This window comes from Porcisia hertigi, chromosome 22 (assembly GCF_017918235.1).
Source record: "Porcisia hertigi strain C119 chromosome 22, whole genome shotgun sequence".
Taxonomy (NCBI): Eukaryota; Euglenozoa; class Kinetoplastea; order Trypanosomatida; family Trypanosomatidae; genus Porcisia; species Porcisia hertigi.
Genome location: NC_090581.1, coordinates 562,185 through 576,221, shown reverse-complemented (window position 1 = coordinate 576,221; position 14,037 = coordinate 562,185). Strand labels below are relative to the sequence as shown.

Genomic DNA, 14,037 nt, shown 5'->3' with positions numbered 1-14,037 from the left:
ACCAGCTTCCGAAAGACATCATCAGCCAGACACGCTAGAAGCACCGGATCCACTCGCATTTCAGTCGTCGTCGTGTGGAGAAATGTAAAAAAATCAAATATATATATTTTTCATACCCCCTTCCCGTTTTTCTAGTTGTGTTGTCGATGGGGATTTGGACTACAGTTGTTCTGCGATAATTCAAAGAAATGAGTGGGGGAGGGGGCTGAGACGCACGCATACAAAAGTTCTGCTCCCAGCGGTCATTTACTCATCGTTTTGATTGGTCGACTCCTCTTTTCTTGTTTTCCCCCGTCACCTCCTCACTGTATCTTGACTCTTTTTTGTTTTACCCTTCCACAAAGATGGAGATGTGCGTTTCAGTCTCTTCTTCGAACAAAAAGGACACAGCAACAGAAGCACCGCGGCCACAACACCAAAGAGAAGGGGGAAGAAAGAGCGATTGGGTGAGTTGGTGTTTGTCTGTCTGTCTATTATTTTAGTCCTCCTCCTCCTCCTCTTTCGTTTTCCTGTACGATCTATGTGTTTTATAGTTTTTTTTTTTCATGGTGAGTTCTCAAGGCGGAGGAAATAACCGAGGTACTTTGTATCACTTTTACCCTTCCTCTTTCGGAACACACGCGCACCCTTGAATGAAGGCGCTTACGACGGTAGCACGAAGAGAGGACACATACACAGAAGAAAACAACAAAAAAGAATAACGGACTTCTCCCCCCCTTGCGCGCTGCCATTTGTTTCAGACAACTCCTTTTAAAAATTTCCCGTTAAATGCCGTGCTTCTGACGACACCGCAGTTTCGGCCGGGGAGTGCGCAAACAGGAGGAAAGAAGCTGGTATTCCTGTTCTGTTTTCACGCTGGTGAGATGAATCAGAATGTTGATGAGGGTTACCCCCACTGGGTGTTTGGTAAGACGTGGCTAATTCCTCTGCGAACTAGTCGCTTATATCCAGGCAATACTCTGTTTGACCCACTTCTTCCCACTGTTATGATGCCCTGCCTTTTTTTTCTCCTCTTGCTCGTTTGTCCTTGGCTTTACGCCGTTTTCTGTTCATGAAATGGGAGAAGTGGTGCCTCGTCTAAGCCTGACGACGCGTCACATTTCCCGTCACATTCCATTTTGGCAGGCAAGCCCTGCTAACCCCCCTTTGTGTTTTTTTTTTCTCTGTGGTGTGGGCACACTCGACATAGGAAACAAAGGGCAAACTTGAAACATGTGGCGCCTTTCTCGTGTGGCGCTTCAGCCGAATCGTGTGGCGCTCTATATGCCGTACACCCCCGTGGCGACCAACCCTGTGGTCTACCTAGACATCACCGCCGAGGGTGACGTTCTCGGGCGCGTGTCAGTGGAGCTGTTTAGGGACATTGTGCCGAAAACGAGCGAGAACTTCCGCTCACTCTGCACTGGCGAGCGTGGGTATGCTCAGTGCCCATTGTACTACAAGGGAATCCCGTTTCATCGCATTATTCCAGGGTTTGTTATGCAAGGCGGCGACATCCTCACCAAGGACGGCCGCAGCAATGTTAGCGTCTTTGGGTATCCGTTTCCAGATGAGTCTTTTGGGGGAAAGGCAGGGAAGCACTTGCCCGGCACTGTCGGCATGGCGCACAGTGGGCCGAACCAAAACGGGTCTCAGTTTTTTTTTAATTTAGGGCGCAACGAGCAGCTCGATGGAAAGTTTGTTGTTGTGGGGCAGGTCTTGGAGGGCTGGGAGATCATCAACCAGGTAGCGAAGGTATGTGGTTCGCGCTGTGGGACACCTGTAAGTCGTGCATGGATCTCTGACTGTGGGCAGAGTGGCGGCTACATGGCAGACGAGACGCAAGAAGCCCTACAGGGCGAACGCGCGCAGCATGCGATGCCCGGCAAGGAAGTTCTAGACTTGATTCAACCGCGTTACTGACGCCAAGGATAGTGGGGATAGCCGCAACCCAGAAGACCCCTTGTTTGGTGTGTGTGTGTGTGTGTGTGTGTGAGTAGCTATTGAGGTACTTGCGCAAGCGTGTGCTGATCTTGTTCACAACGAGGACCGTTGAAAGAAAAAGCGGTGTTTAATCTCTGGGTTCAGATCGCAGGAAAAGAGAATTGCTAGGCTTCGCTGTTTTCAAAAATAGAGCATATTGCATGCGACTCTACTCATAGGCGCGTATTTTCGCGCTTTGTACTTGAGAAATTTTTGTTTCAACCCAAGGCATGTGCAGCTTTCGTTATTCTCACTCTTCCCACCCCCTCTATGTACTTCTGTCCTCTCGCTGTTTCCTGGGCGTTTGCATATCGGCGCTATCGCTTGTCTCTCTGCCTCAGTTTTTTCCTCTTTTTATTCCCTCCACTATTCACTCTTTCTGTGTCTTTCAGTTCCTTACGTTCCTCGACCGACTGCTGTCCCTAGGCAAGAAATCTTTTTTTTCCTCCCGGGGAGAAGAAAAGAAGCCGCCACCCCCTTTCCCTCTCCCCCCCTCCCCCGTAAAAAAAAAAGCACAGACACATACACACCCATACACGATTTGCAGCTGTTAGCCCGCTGTCTATTTGCTTATTTCCGGACTCTTCAGCGCTCCACACCCAACGCTCGCTGAGGAAGAAAAAATGCTGAAAAAGACAACGAAGAAGGCCAATGAGGTGGTTATGGAGGATCCACTTGGCACCGTCATTCGTCGTGGCTCGTCGTGCATTAACGCGGATGCATTACCAGTGGTGAGTGCGCGTGCTTGTGTGCAGCCGCAGCGCTCCAGCAAGCGCATGCTAAACCAGGAGATCAGTCTTGTGATGCTGATTCTCGCCGCCCAGACAGTTACCGGCATGGTCAACATTCAGGACAGCGTATTGAGCACCGAGCTGGTGGCTGATTCACAGAGCTTCGGCGGACGTCCGTCACTAAAGAACGAGAACCATTCCTCTTCCTCCTCGTACTACTCCTCTGCGTCGTCTGACAAGCATGTTCCATTCACAGACGTGTCCCAGGGTATATCTCTCTCTGGCAGAGACTCGGATGTCGAGGAGGACTTTGATGACGACGAGGAGGAGGTCTCTGTTGCCCTCTTCGCTTCGCAGGCCACGACGCCGCTTTGCACCAAGACACACTTCATTCAAAACGAGGATGTCTGGGAGAACATCTTCAGTTTCCTCTCGTGGAGGGTCGCGATGCAGGTGCGCGGCGTGAGCCGTTTCCATTTCCGCCAGTCGTTGCCGCGCGTCACGGTTGCCCGCATGCCGCAGAGCAAGGTGCCAGCTATTTTTATCCCCTGCCTGGATGATCTCGACAATGAGGATATGGGGGCGGAGGCAGACCTGACCCCGCAGCACCAGAACCCGTGGTCGTGTTCACACTGCGGTCTTTTTAACGCAAAGGGATCCGTGTGCGGCAACAACCGCTGCCAGCAGCCTCGCCCCCAGAGCGGTCAGCGTCTCTTTCTCGGTCAGCTGCGCCGCAACGGCACGGTGCCTATGGTGCGTTGGCTGGTGAACACCGTCTTCAACGCGCCGACTGGAGCGCTGATTTCAGTGGAGAACCGCCGCAACACCCATACGCAGCGTGGCAAGGGTTGTGCATGGGCTACCATCAGCGACGAGGCTTCTGTGAAGCGGATGCTCGATGCGGACCATCGTCTCTTCTTCGACTCTGTGAACGGTGTTGAGGGTGTGTGGTTGGTGCCAAAGGGCCGTGATAAAGCGCTGCAGTCGGAGGTTTCGATGCGGTACGGCGGCAGTGCACATCCAAAGCACATGCCACGTGGGCCCATTGTCGTGGAGACCCCATCGGTCCCGGCTTATGTGGCACCTTCTGGGTCGCAAGCGAACAGCACCAAGAGCAAAGATGGGGATCAGACAGGTGAAGCTCACGGGGACACGGTGCGCGGCGCTACCGCTTTTCCGTACTCTCCCGTGACCCAATCGAGCCGCTCTGGTTCGAGCTACCACCCGACGTGTACTTCCCTTCCCCCATACCCGTTCCCGAAGGAAATACACTCCGCCAAGGTGGATACCACAGCCCAGTTTCACAGCTACAACGCCGTGTCGGTTTTGATTCCGTGCAGTGTTCCTGGCCTGGACTTTGTGCGCCCTGGTGTGTACCGCCTGAACCCGTACACAGTTTTCGTTTGGTAGCGGGAGGGCCATGTATGCGCATGCTCTGACACATTTTCAGTCTAAGCACCAAAAACTAAACGAGGATCGAGCAAAAGATGAAGGAACAGTTAGGTGTTCACGCTGCACACAAGCGCACGGAAACCAGCGAGGCTTGTGTACACAAATACAGTGACCAGCACAGGTCCTCCCTCTTCTTCTGCTTCCTCACCTTTCCGCGGCTACATCAATAGCATCTTCATCGGCCACGGTATCTATCTTCTATTGACACCTCTGTTTTTTTTTGTCTTTTTTTTTGATCGAATAATCGACCTCTTCTGTTTTTCACCCGTCACTCTTTTTTTTTTCTGAACTCTTCTTGTCTAGTGCCTTTACCATACTCTTTGATATGCCTCTCTTTTTTTTTTTTGTGTTCTCCACCCCTGTGTGTGTGTGTCTGTCTGTCTGTCTCTCTGTGTGTGTGTGTACACAACTCTGAAGGCAAATCTATCTTCGACATTTTCTGTCACTTTCCTTTCCCTCCTTTTTTTTTTGGTTGTTTCCCCCCCTTTTCCGCACTTTTACTTTCGGTCTTTTTTTTTCAGCGCAGTTATACCACAAGGACACTCACTCACTCACTCACTCACCTTATATATATATATATGTATGTATGCACACTTTTTTATTTTCAGGTATACACGAATGGGGTATTCAAAGGATCTGTGTATGCGTCACTTTACTTCCCTCCCCCCTTTTTAGCGTGTCTTCAATCGCTCTCTTTTTCCCCCCAGCTTTTTTTTTTCTTGCCATCTTTGATACTCTATAAATGTCGTCAAGGAAGTCACTAGCTGTAGAAATCGAGCATCGTCACTTAGACACGCACCGAGGGGGGGGACTTCTATCAAAACAAAAATGCACGAGAACAGCATCTTCATTTTTGTATTGAACTATTGACGCCCACTTGAGTTGTACGACACACATGTATACTAAAGTCTTGCGTCAGTATGTATGTTTGGGTAGCGTGGGCAATCGTACATATGCCATGTTTTGGTAGACTTGTCGTTCTTGGCTACTTTCTCTTCACCATATCTGTCTGTTTTTTTTCTTTCCCCCTACCCCCTTTTCTCGTCAAACGATGTGCTGTGTGTGCTCGATTCGAGGAAACGTATTAAGGACTGCACAACGTGACCAATCAAAGAGCGCCACGGGAGGCCGAGAACAGGGAAGAAAGGGAGGAAACAACGAGGACAAGATGCTAGAAAAAATGACATGGTCCAGTGACGCTGGAAACTAGAGCAGACTGTGTATCGCCATGCACTATCCGTGCATTATTGGCACGTGTGGACATTTGTCTGTGTGTGTGTGTGCACATTTCCATAAATATAATTTCAAGAGTCAGTGGAGGGAAGTTGGGGTGGTGTTTGTGTGATACACAGTGCCCGCTGGCTCACAAGTGTCACTATCGACATGCGTAAGGAGTGCTGCGAGTTTTTTTTTGTCTCTGTGTTTGTATATCAGCGCTAAAGGCAAGGCGTGCGCATCGACGTGTACATGAAAGATATCTCACATGCTTCCCCACCCAGACCATCCTCTCCATCCCACACTGATTTTCGTTCTCTCCCTTCTTACATTCCTTTTTCTGCATAGCACCAGTTTTTTGTCTTTACTTCTCGTAACAGATAACAGGAGCTAAGACACGTGCATACCGCACGTGCACGCAGACATATAACCTTGAAGGAACAGAAGAGGGACGACATGATTGTATCTATTGCTTTTTACGCGTTGGTTTGTGTTCGAGCATAAAGGGTATGCCTGTGTGTGTCTCGAGTGAGTGTATGCGTGTTTTTGCCCTCTCTCTTCTTTCGCCTCCCTTCTAGTGTATTTTTCTGTTTTTCATCTTGTACACTGTCCTTGTCCCCTTTCTCGTTTCCTATTGGGACTGGATTTTTTTACAAGAAACGGCATCACGATGCCTTTTCCCCCTCCTACTCGAAGGAGTTGTCCCTTTCCTCTTTCTGCATTCCGCACGAATAAACACACACACACACACATACACACGCGCGCGCTCTGATGTTCGTGGTGAGGGCTTTGCGATGAAGGCGCCCCTCCTCCCCATATCCCCCTGGACCCTTCCCCTTCTTTTTTTGTGTGCATATCTTGTCTCTTTCTCTCTTGTCTCTCTCCCCCCCTCTCCTTTGTGTGTTGTGCGGTTCGCGTTTTCTATTTTCCCCCACCCCTCGTTAGTCTCTTCCGGTCTTCTTTTCCATGGATTCGATATGGTTTCGTTTTTTCTGCCTTTGGCTAAGAAAAAACCCCATTTTTCTTTTTTTTTTTCACAACCCCCCACACCTTTTCCCCCGAGTTTTTATTGTCTGGTTCCCTTCCTCTCGTCCCCAACCCCATTCTCCTCTTTTCCCCTCTTGTTTTTTTGATTATTATTACCTTTTGTGGTGCTTCCGTTTGTAAGTTATCAAAGGAGTGTGGTAGAGAAATACTTTCTTCCCTCTCTTTAATTCCCTTCAACCGCACACTCCAAAAAAAAAATTTATTTTTATATCCGTGCTCGTTGTTCCCCCCCCCCCTCCTCCTCTCCCCTTTTCTTCAAGGGTGTGTGTGTGTGTGTGTGTAGGGGGAGGGGGTTGCCTTGTTTTCTTTCGACTGGAAAACAGGTCTGTGCCTCATTCCTGGTCACACCACGAAGAACAAAAAGGAGGAAGGCAGTGATGGTGAAAAAAACGGAGGACGAGAGGAGGGAAGAACACAGGGGAGAAGTCGAAGCAATGTAGACTCACCTGTTCGGTTGTCATCATCTCAGTGTTTTTTTTTTTCAGTTGGTCTAAGCGGTTATTACTATTTAAATTACTTTTTGGGTGACATGTGACAATCGAAACAACTGTACAGAAGGGAAGGAGTGTGGAGATACCTATGCATGCAGAGTCCCTCTTTCCTGTAGGATGGGGGAGGGACGTGTGCGAGAAGAGATGTACTTTTTTTTGGACACCTCAAGGTGCTTTGCCCGGCAGCTGGGAGGGAGGAAAAAAGTTTTTTTCCTGCCCCCCCCTCTCCTCCCTGCACTCACACACATACACCGGGCTAATCAGCTGCGCATGTTTGTATGCTGTAATGCATACGGGTGCGCGATATTGATGCACGATTCCCCGTTGCCTCTTGTATATATATATATATATAAATCTGTACACTGGGGACTGCTTCTCTCTTCTCCCCCCCTCTCCTTCCCTCCCTCCCTCTATATAAAACCTTCACAACGTTTTTTTTCTCTCCGCTTCCTTCGTTGGCCTGTTAACTGCCCCCCCCTCGTCCTCCTCCTCCTCGCCTCCCCTTCGCGCCGCTCGCAACTCTCGTCCGTTGGAAAACAACGAGAAACCAAAACAACAGAGACAGGCAATTGCTGGCCAAATCGCCTTCCAGTTTTTTTTTTGTCCTCCCGCAGCTGCACATCAACGATTTCAACCGAGACAACCCTACACATATCTGACTACACACGCACATATACACGGACGTACAATGCCCAGTGACGGAGTGGTGATGGATAAGATCATTGAGGGTGATGGCAAGACAATCCCTCACACTGGCAGTGTTGTGACGCTACACTATATTGGCTATCTGGAGGATGGGAGCAGGTTTGACTCGACGCTGGAACGCAATGTGCCGTTTGTCTTCCGCGTGGGGTGCGGTGAGGTAATCAAGGGCTGGGACGCGGGGATTGTCCAGATGTCGAAGGGTGAGCGTAGCAAGCTGACGATGCCGCCGTCACTCGCCTACGGCGACATCGGGTTTCCGGGGCTGATTCCCCCTAATGCGACCATTGTGTTTGAGGTGACACTGCTTGATGTAGTCTAAACAGGCTCTCATCGCTCGCCGCGGTGCTGCCACTCTCGAATTGTGGGCGCCAGGCTAGCGCAGAAAAACACTTGGGTGATGGGTTCTGTCTCCGACTGGGAAAAAGAACACCTTCTTTCTGCACGCACGCCCGTGCGTGCGTGTCCAGTGTCTTTGGATCTCGTTGCTCTTACTGCATTTTTTTCTGGATTATCTCGCCGTCTTCTCGTGTGTGTCTGACGCAGTGGAGCCGAGGGACTTTGACCATCTTGATGTAAACCAGGGGTACAACAACAACAGACAACTCCCTTCCCTTCCTCAAAGATACGTGAGCCTCATCCAGTCCACTTTTTTTTTCCTGTGAGGCTGTTTGTGTGTGCTGCTGTGCTGAGGTGTGCAAAACGGAGGAGACTCTTTTGGCGCAGTCGCCTTGTGGTGGCACTGAAGGCGTACCTGCTCGTGATGGGGCATGCAGCTCACACCCATCGCAGTCTTTTCTGGCGTTTTTAATGAAATGCAGTGGTGATTCCCGCTGAGTGTGTTTTCCCTCCTCCTCTTCGTTGGTCACGTTGGGGTCTCCCGTCGATGTGTTGCCTCTATTTCTTCTCCGCTCTTCTACTCTTTCTCACTCCTCGCCTCCTTTTTTTTTTCCTTGCCCCTATCCGTTCACAATTTTAAACCATTTCACTCGGCACATCTCAGGTGTGCTGCGGGCGCACAATCGCTTTTCCTTGTCTCTCGACACTTCTAATCGAACCCACCACACACTTACAAGCATACATGAATACATGCGGATACTCTCGTACACCGAAGGTTTCCCTCTCTTATCCATCCAACCGCATCGACACTCCTTTATTTTTTGATTACATTTGATCGTCAAGTCTTTTATTCCGTGTTCTTTACCTTGTCGTTCCACTACTCGTTTGCTTGTCCCCGTCTCTTCGCACACACACGCAGACGCGAAGAGGGCGGCGGTCCGTTTGTTTCTCTCTCTCCTGCGGACTATTTTGTCTTCTGTGTGTGTGTGTGTGTCAGCTGCACCTCCCCCTCCCCTTCCCCCTCCTGTAGCGTTGCATCCGTTTTTGCACGACACCACCAGTGAAGGAGATACGGAAAGAGTTTTGAAGACAGGCGAGATGCGCACTACGAACAGCAAGAGTGAAGTAGAACCGCCGGTATCGACTGGAAATGTGCAGAGTGCGACAGCTCTCAGGGCGACAGGCGCAGCTGCTGCGCCAGCTCCAGTTGTGAACACCAACACCGTCATCAGAAAGTTCTCCTGCTTGCAAAGCTTGCACTTGGATGCTCTTATGTCTGCAGCCGTGGTTGAGTTTATCGGGACCTTTCTACTGGTGCTTACTGTGCCTCTCAGCATTATCCAGAACCCGGAGATGGCACCAATCAGCATTGGTTTTCTGCTCATGTCTCTGGTCTTCTCCTTCAGCTACCTCAGTGGCGGCCACATGAACCCGATGGTGACCATCTCCGTTTGGCTGGCTGCGTCCTCTAGCGAGGAATCCGCTGCCTTCAACAAGCGCCGACTCGTCTCATACGTAGTGGCGCAGATGGCGGGTGGCACAGTGGCTGTGTTCTACTGCATGTTGATCAACGGCCGGGAATTTCCAGTGCCAAACATGGGGCTGAGCTTCGAGAGGATGCTGCGTGGATTCCTCGCCGAAAGTGTGTTCACGTTTGTCCTCTGTTCGGTTGTCTTGCATAGCACGATCAGTCGACAGCGAAAAAACAACTTTTATGGCTTTGCCATTGGCTTCGCGGTGTTGTGTGCAGGCCTGACGTGTGCCCCGATTAGCGGCGGTGCTTTGAACCCTGCCGTGGCTACCCCTCTCATAGTGCTGCGATGCTGCTTCTCCTTCAGCGGGTCCGCGTGCACACCAATGGCATCTTTATGGGTTTACTGGGCCTCTGAGGGAGTCGGGGCCATGTGCGCATCGATCATGTACCTGGCCCTTCAAAATGTACGGGGTGAGGTCTAATCAGACAAGTGGAAAAAAAGGTTTTGAATAGCCTTTCTGTAAAGGTCACATGGGGTACACCCATACAACAGAGGCCTCTCGAATTGTGTGTGTGTGTGTGTGTGTGTGTGTGTTTAGCCTGGATACCCCCCTTTTTTGGGTATTTCCTCGGTCCTTGATCCTCCGGGACCTCCTCTTCCAGAGCTGACATTCTCCGTTGTTGACTTTGACAGCGAGGGGGGAGTGAGAGCACAGAGGCGGTGAGGAGCGCGGGGGATTCAACTCTCTATTGCAACGCTAAAGCGATGGTATGGCTCGCTTCCACATCCGGCTTCCTTGTACCCGTGCACTCCCCCCCCCCCCATACAACGAAGTTGATACAAGTCTAGCCGATTATGTTTCTTGGGCGTTGGAACACAAAAACAAGTCTTGCATGGCCACCATCTCTCTTCTAAAAAACGAGCCATAGTTGAGTTCCAGTAGGCCCCCCCCCCTCCATTGTCTGTAAGCGTTTCTCGAGAAGGGGTCCTACTGTGCCCCCTCCCTCTCTCTCTCTGTCTTTTTCTCCCCATTCCTTTTTTTTTCGTCAATTCCCCACGGAGTGCACCCGAAGAACAAACAAGGAGTGGGGGAAAAATAGAGAATATCGACAATGACGGCATCCTTTCGCATATATCGATACATGCCGTGGGTGTGAAGGGGTGTGTGTGTACCGTCTACTGGGCGGCGTTCTTTATTCGCCTTTTATTTACTGCGACACCCACGCCACCCCGCCTCTCCTCTTTCTTACTGAGAGAAGTTTCTCTCATTCATTATCGCCTGTGGCATTTTACATTTGCGAATTTTGCTCAGCAGTTCTGTTGTTCCTGATGCTTCGAAGGTCTTCTTGGGTGTCCATTTGCATGTGTAAACAGATGCGTAGATGAAAACAAGGGCGTCAAGGAGCTACCCTGCGTCCTTGGCTGTCGGCATGCGCACAGATAGGGTGGTAGGACGGCGTCGTCTTCCTGCACCCTCGCCCCTCTATTTTTTTTTCTCCTCCTCTTGTTTCTTATCACTCCACACCCTCTTCATCTCCAGGAAAAAAAGAGTTTCTGCTCTTGTGCATCCCCACTCTCTCTTCCAAGACTTGGACATACGGACATCAGACGGTAACTAAGCAACGGCAACCACCAAAAACACTGTGAAAGACGCTCGCACAGGCCAGAACTCGTCTCATCAGCTGGGGGCTGCATTCTGAGAGCACCCTCACTCCATCTTCCGCGTAGAGTCTTGTCACAGACCGGACTACTTTCCGGGCGCACAGACATCCTGCGAGGACACTTCAAGCCCGCCAGCAAACCATATATATATATATATACCATTCTCCTTCCCCATGCCGTCTGTAGACCAGACTTCTTTCACAGCTGCTCACTGACTAACCGCTGGCTTCACAGTAGCCACCAAAAAACTCAGACAAGAAAATACGGGAATTCGTCTTTTGGCTCCGACTACATGTTGCCCCCCCCCTCCCATGACAGGGTACCCGCACGCTTCAAACCTCACCTGGTGCCCACCACCACCACCACCAACATAGCTATCCGTCGCATCTTACCCCAACTTATCTTTGTCCAGCAACTTTTCTCTCTGATTCTCCTCTCCGCCATGACAGCGTCTCTCCAAGCGAACGGTAAACCGCGAGTGTTGGGCATGCTTGGCAAGGGGCGCACCACCGATTTCCAGCCGGTGCGCTCTGTGTCCGAGCCGCGTGTGTGCCTGTGGGGGCGGTGCTGCGTGCCTGTGCATGATGAGAATTCAAGCTTAGGACACCTTTGGATGCGGCACGTGCGCGTGTTGCAGGTGAAAATAGCGAGTTTGTTACACAATCGATTCGTACTCTGACGGCGTGTGGTGTGCGGCTTATGTGGCTGTATCTCTCTTGCGGGGTGACTGTGACTGTAGCTGTGTGTGTGTGTGTGCGGCTGTGACGACGACCCACTTACGACGGTCTTATGACCACAATCCCGACCATGGATTGAGCACGAGTGTTAGGCATGCTTGGCAAGGGGCGCACCACCGATTTCCAGCCGGTGCGCTCTGTGTCCGAGCCGCGTGTGTGTCTGTGGGGGCGGTGCTGCGTGCCTGTGCATGATGAGAATTCAAGCTTAGGACACCTTTGGATGCGGCACGTGCGCGTGTTGCAGGTGAAAATAGCGAGTTTGTTACACAATCGATTCGTACTCTGACGGCGTGTGGTGTGCGGCTTATGTGGCTGTATCTCTCTTGCGGGGTGACTGTGACTGTAGCTGTGTGTGTGTGTGCGGCTGTGACGACGACCCACTTACGACGGTCTTATGACCACAATCCCGACCATGGATTGAGCACGAGTGTTAGGCATGCTTGGCAAGGGGCGCACCACCGATTTCCAGCCGGTGCGCTCTGTGTCCGAGCCGCGTGTGTGCCTGTGGGGGCGGTGCTGCGTGCCTGTGCATGATGAGAATTCAAGCTTAGGACACCTTTGGATGCGGCACGTGCGCGTGTTGCAGGTGAAAATAGCGAGTTTGTTACACAATCGATTCGTACTCTGACGGCGTGTGGTGTGCGGCTTATGTGGCTGTATCTCTCTTGCGGGGTGACTGTGACTGTAGCTGTGTGTGTGTGTGCGGCTGTGACGACGACCCACTTACGACGGTCTTATGACCACAATCCCGACCATGGATTGAGCACGAGTGTTAGGCATGCTTGGCAAGGGGCGCACCACCGATTTCCAGCCGGTGCGCTCTGTGTCCGAGCCGCGTGTGTGCCTGTGGGGGCGGTGCTGCGTGCCTGTGCATGATGAGAATTCAAGCTTAGGACACCTTTGGATGCGGCACGTGCGCGTGTTGCAGGTGAAAATAGCGAGTTTGTTACACAATCGATTCGTACTCTGACGGCGTGTGGTGTGCGGCTTATGTGGCTGTATCTCTCTTGCGGGGTGACTGTGACTGTAGCTGTGTGTGTGTGTGTGCGGCTGTGACGACGACCCACTTACGACGGTCTTATGACCACAATCCCGACCATGGATTGAGCACGAGTGTTAGGCATGCTTGGCAAGGGGCGCACCACCGATTTCCAGCCGGTGCGCTCTGTGTCCGAGCCGCGTGTGTGTCTGTGGGGGCGGTGCTGCGTGCCTGTGCATGATGAGAATTCAAGCTTAGGACACCTTTGGATGCGGCACGTGCGCGTGTTGCAGGTGAAAATAGCGAGTTTGTTACACAATCGATTCGTACTCTGACGGCGTGTGGTGTGCGGCTTATGTGGCTGTATCTCTCTTGCGGGGTGACTGTGACTGTAGCTGTGTGTGTGTGTGCGGCTGTGACGACGACCCACTTACGACGGTCTTATGACCACAATCCCGACCATGGATTGAGCACGAGTGTTAGGCATGCTTGGCAAGGGGCGCACCACCGATTTCCAGCCGGTGCGCTCTGTGTCCGAGCCGCGTGTGTGCCTGTGGGGGCGGTGCTGCGTGCCTGTGCATGATGAGAATTCAGGCTTAGGACACCTTTGGATGCGGCACGTGCGCGTGTTGCAGGTGAAAATAGCGAGTTTGTTACACAATCGATTCGTACTCTGACGGCGTGTGGTGTGCGGCTTATGTGGCTGTATCTCTCTTGCGGGGTGACTGTGACTGTAGCTGTGTGTGTGTGTGCGGCTGTGACGACGACCCACTTACGACGGTCTTATGACCACAATCCCGACCATGGATTGAGCACGAGTGTTAGGCATGCTTGGCAAGGGGCGCACCACCGATTTCCAGCCGGTGCGCTCTGTGTCCGAGCCGCGTGTGTGCCTGTGGGGGCGGTGCTGCGTGCCTGTGCATGATGAGAATTCAAGCTTAGGACACCTTTGGATGCGGCACGTGCGCGTGTTGCAGGTGAAAATAGCGAGTTTGTTACACAATCGATTCGTACTCTGACGGCGTGTGGTGTGCGGCTTATGTGGCTGTATCTCTCTTGCGGGGTGACTGTGACTGTGGCTGTGTGTGTGTGTGTGCGGCTGTGACGACGACCCACTTACGACGGTCTTATGACCACAATCCCGACCATGGATTGAGCACGAGTGTTAGGCATGCTTGGCAAGGGGCGCACCACCGATTTCCAGCCGGTGCGCTCTGTGTCCGAGCCGCGTGTGTGCCTGTGGGG

General features: G+C 51.7%; 4 protein-coding genes across 4 annotated transcripts; all 4 read left to right on the top strand.

Moving 5' to 3' along the window:
- Positions 1-1,212: 1,212 nt before the first annotated feature.
- JKF63_04465 (uncharacterized protein) lies at positions 1,213-1,902 on the top strand (the record flags this gene model as incomplete). Its single annotated transcript, XM_067900450.1, has 1 exon — positions 1,213-1,902. The coding sequence occupies one exon, from the start codon at positions 1,213-1,215 to the stop codon at positions 1,900-1,902; it is 690 nt and encodes a 229-aa protein (XP_067757279.1).
- A 683-nt stretch (positions 1,903-2,585) lies between these two features.
- On the top strand, positions 2,586-4,103 carry JKF63_04464 (uncharacterized protein; the record flags this gene model as incomplete). Its single annotated transcript, XM_067900449.1, has 1 exon — positions 2,586-4,103. The coding sequence occupies one exon, from the start codon at positions 2,586-2,588 to the stop codon at positions 4,101-4,103; it is 1,518 nt and encodes a 505-aa protein (XP_067757278.1).
- A 3,483-nt stretch (positions 4,104-7,586) lies between these two features.
- On the top strand, positions 7,587-7,922 carry JKF63_04463 (uncharacterized protein; the record flags this gene model as incomplete). The annotated part of the gene is made up of 1 exon (XM_067900448.1): positions 7,587-7,922. One exon carries the CDS (start codon positions 7,587-7,589, stop codon positions 7,920-7,922), a length of 336 nt encoding a protein of 111 aa, XP_067757277.1.
- A 1,115-nt stretch (positions 7,923-9,037) lies between these two features.
- Positions 9,038-9,895, top strand: JKF63_04462 (uncharacterized protein; the record flags this gene model as incomplete). Its single annotated transcript, XM_067900447.1, has 1 exon — positions 9,038-9,895. One exon carries the CDS (start codon positions 9,038-9,040, stop codon positions 9,893-9,895), a length of 858 nt encoding a protein of 285 aa, XP_067757276.1.
- Positions 9,896-14,037: the final 4,142 nt, after the last annotated feature.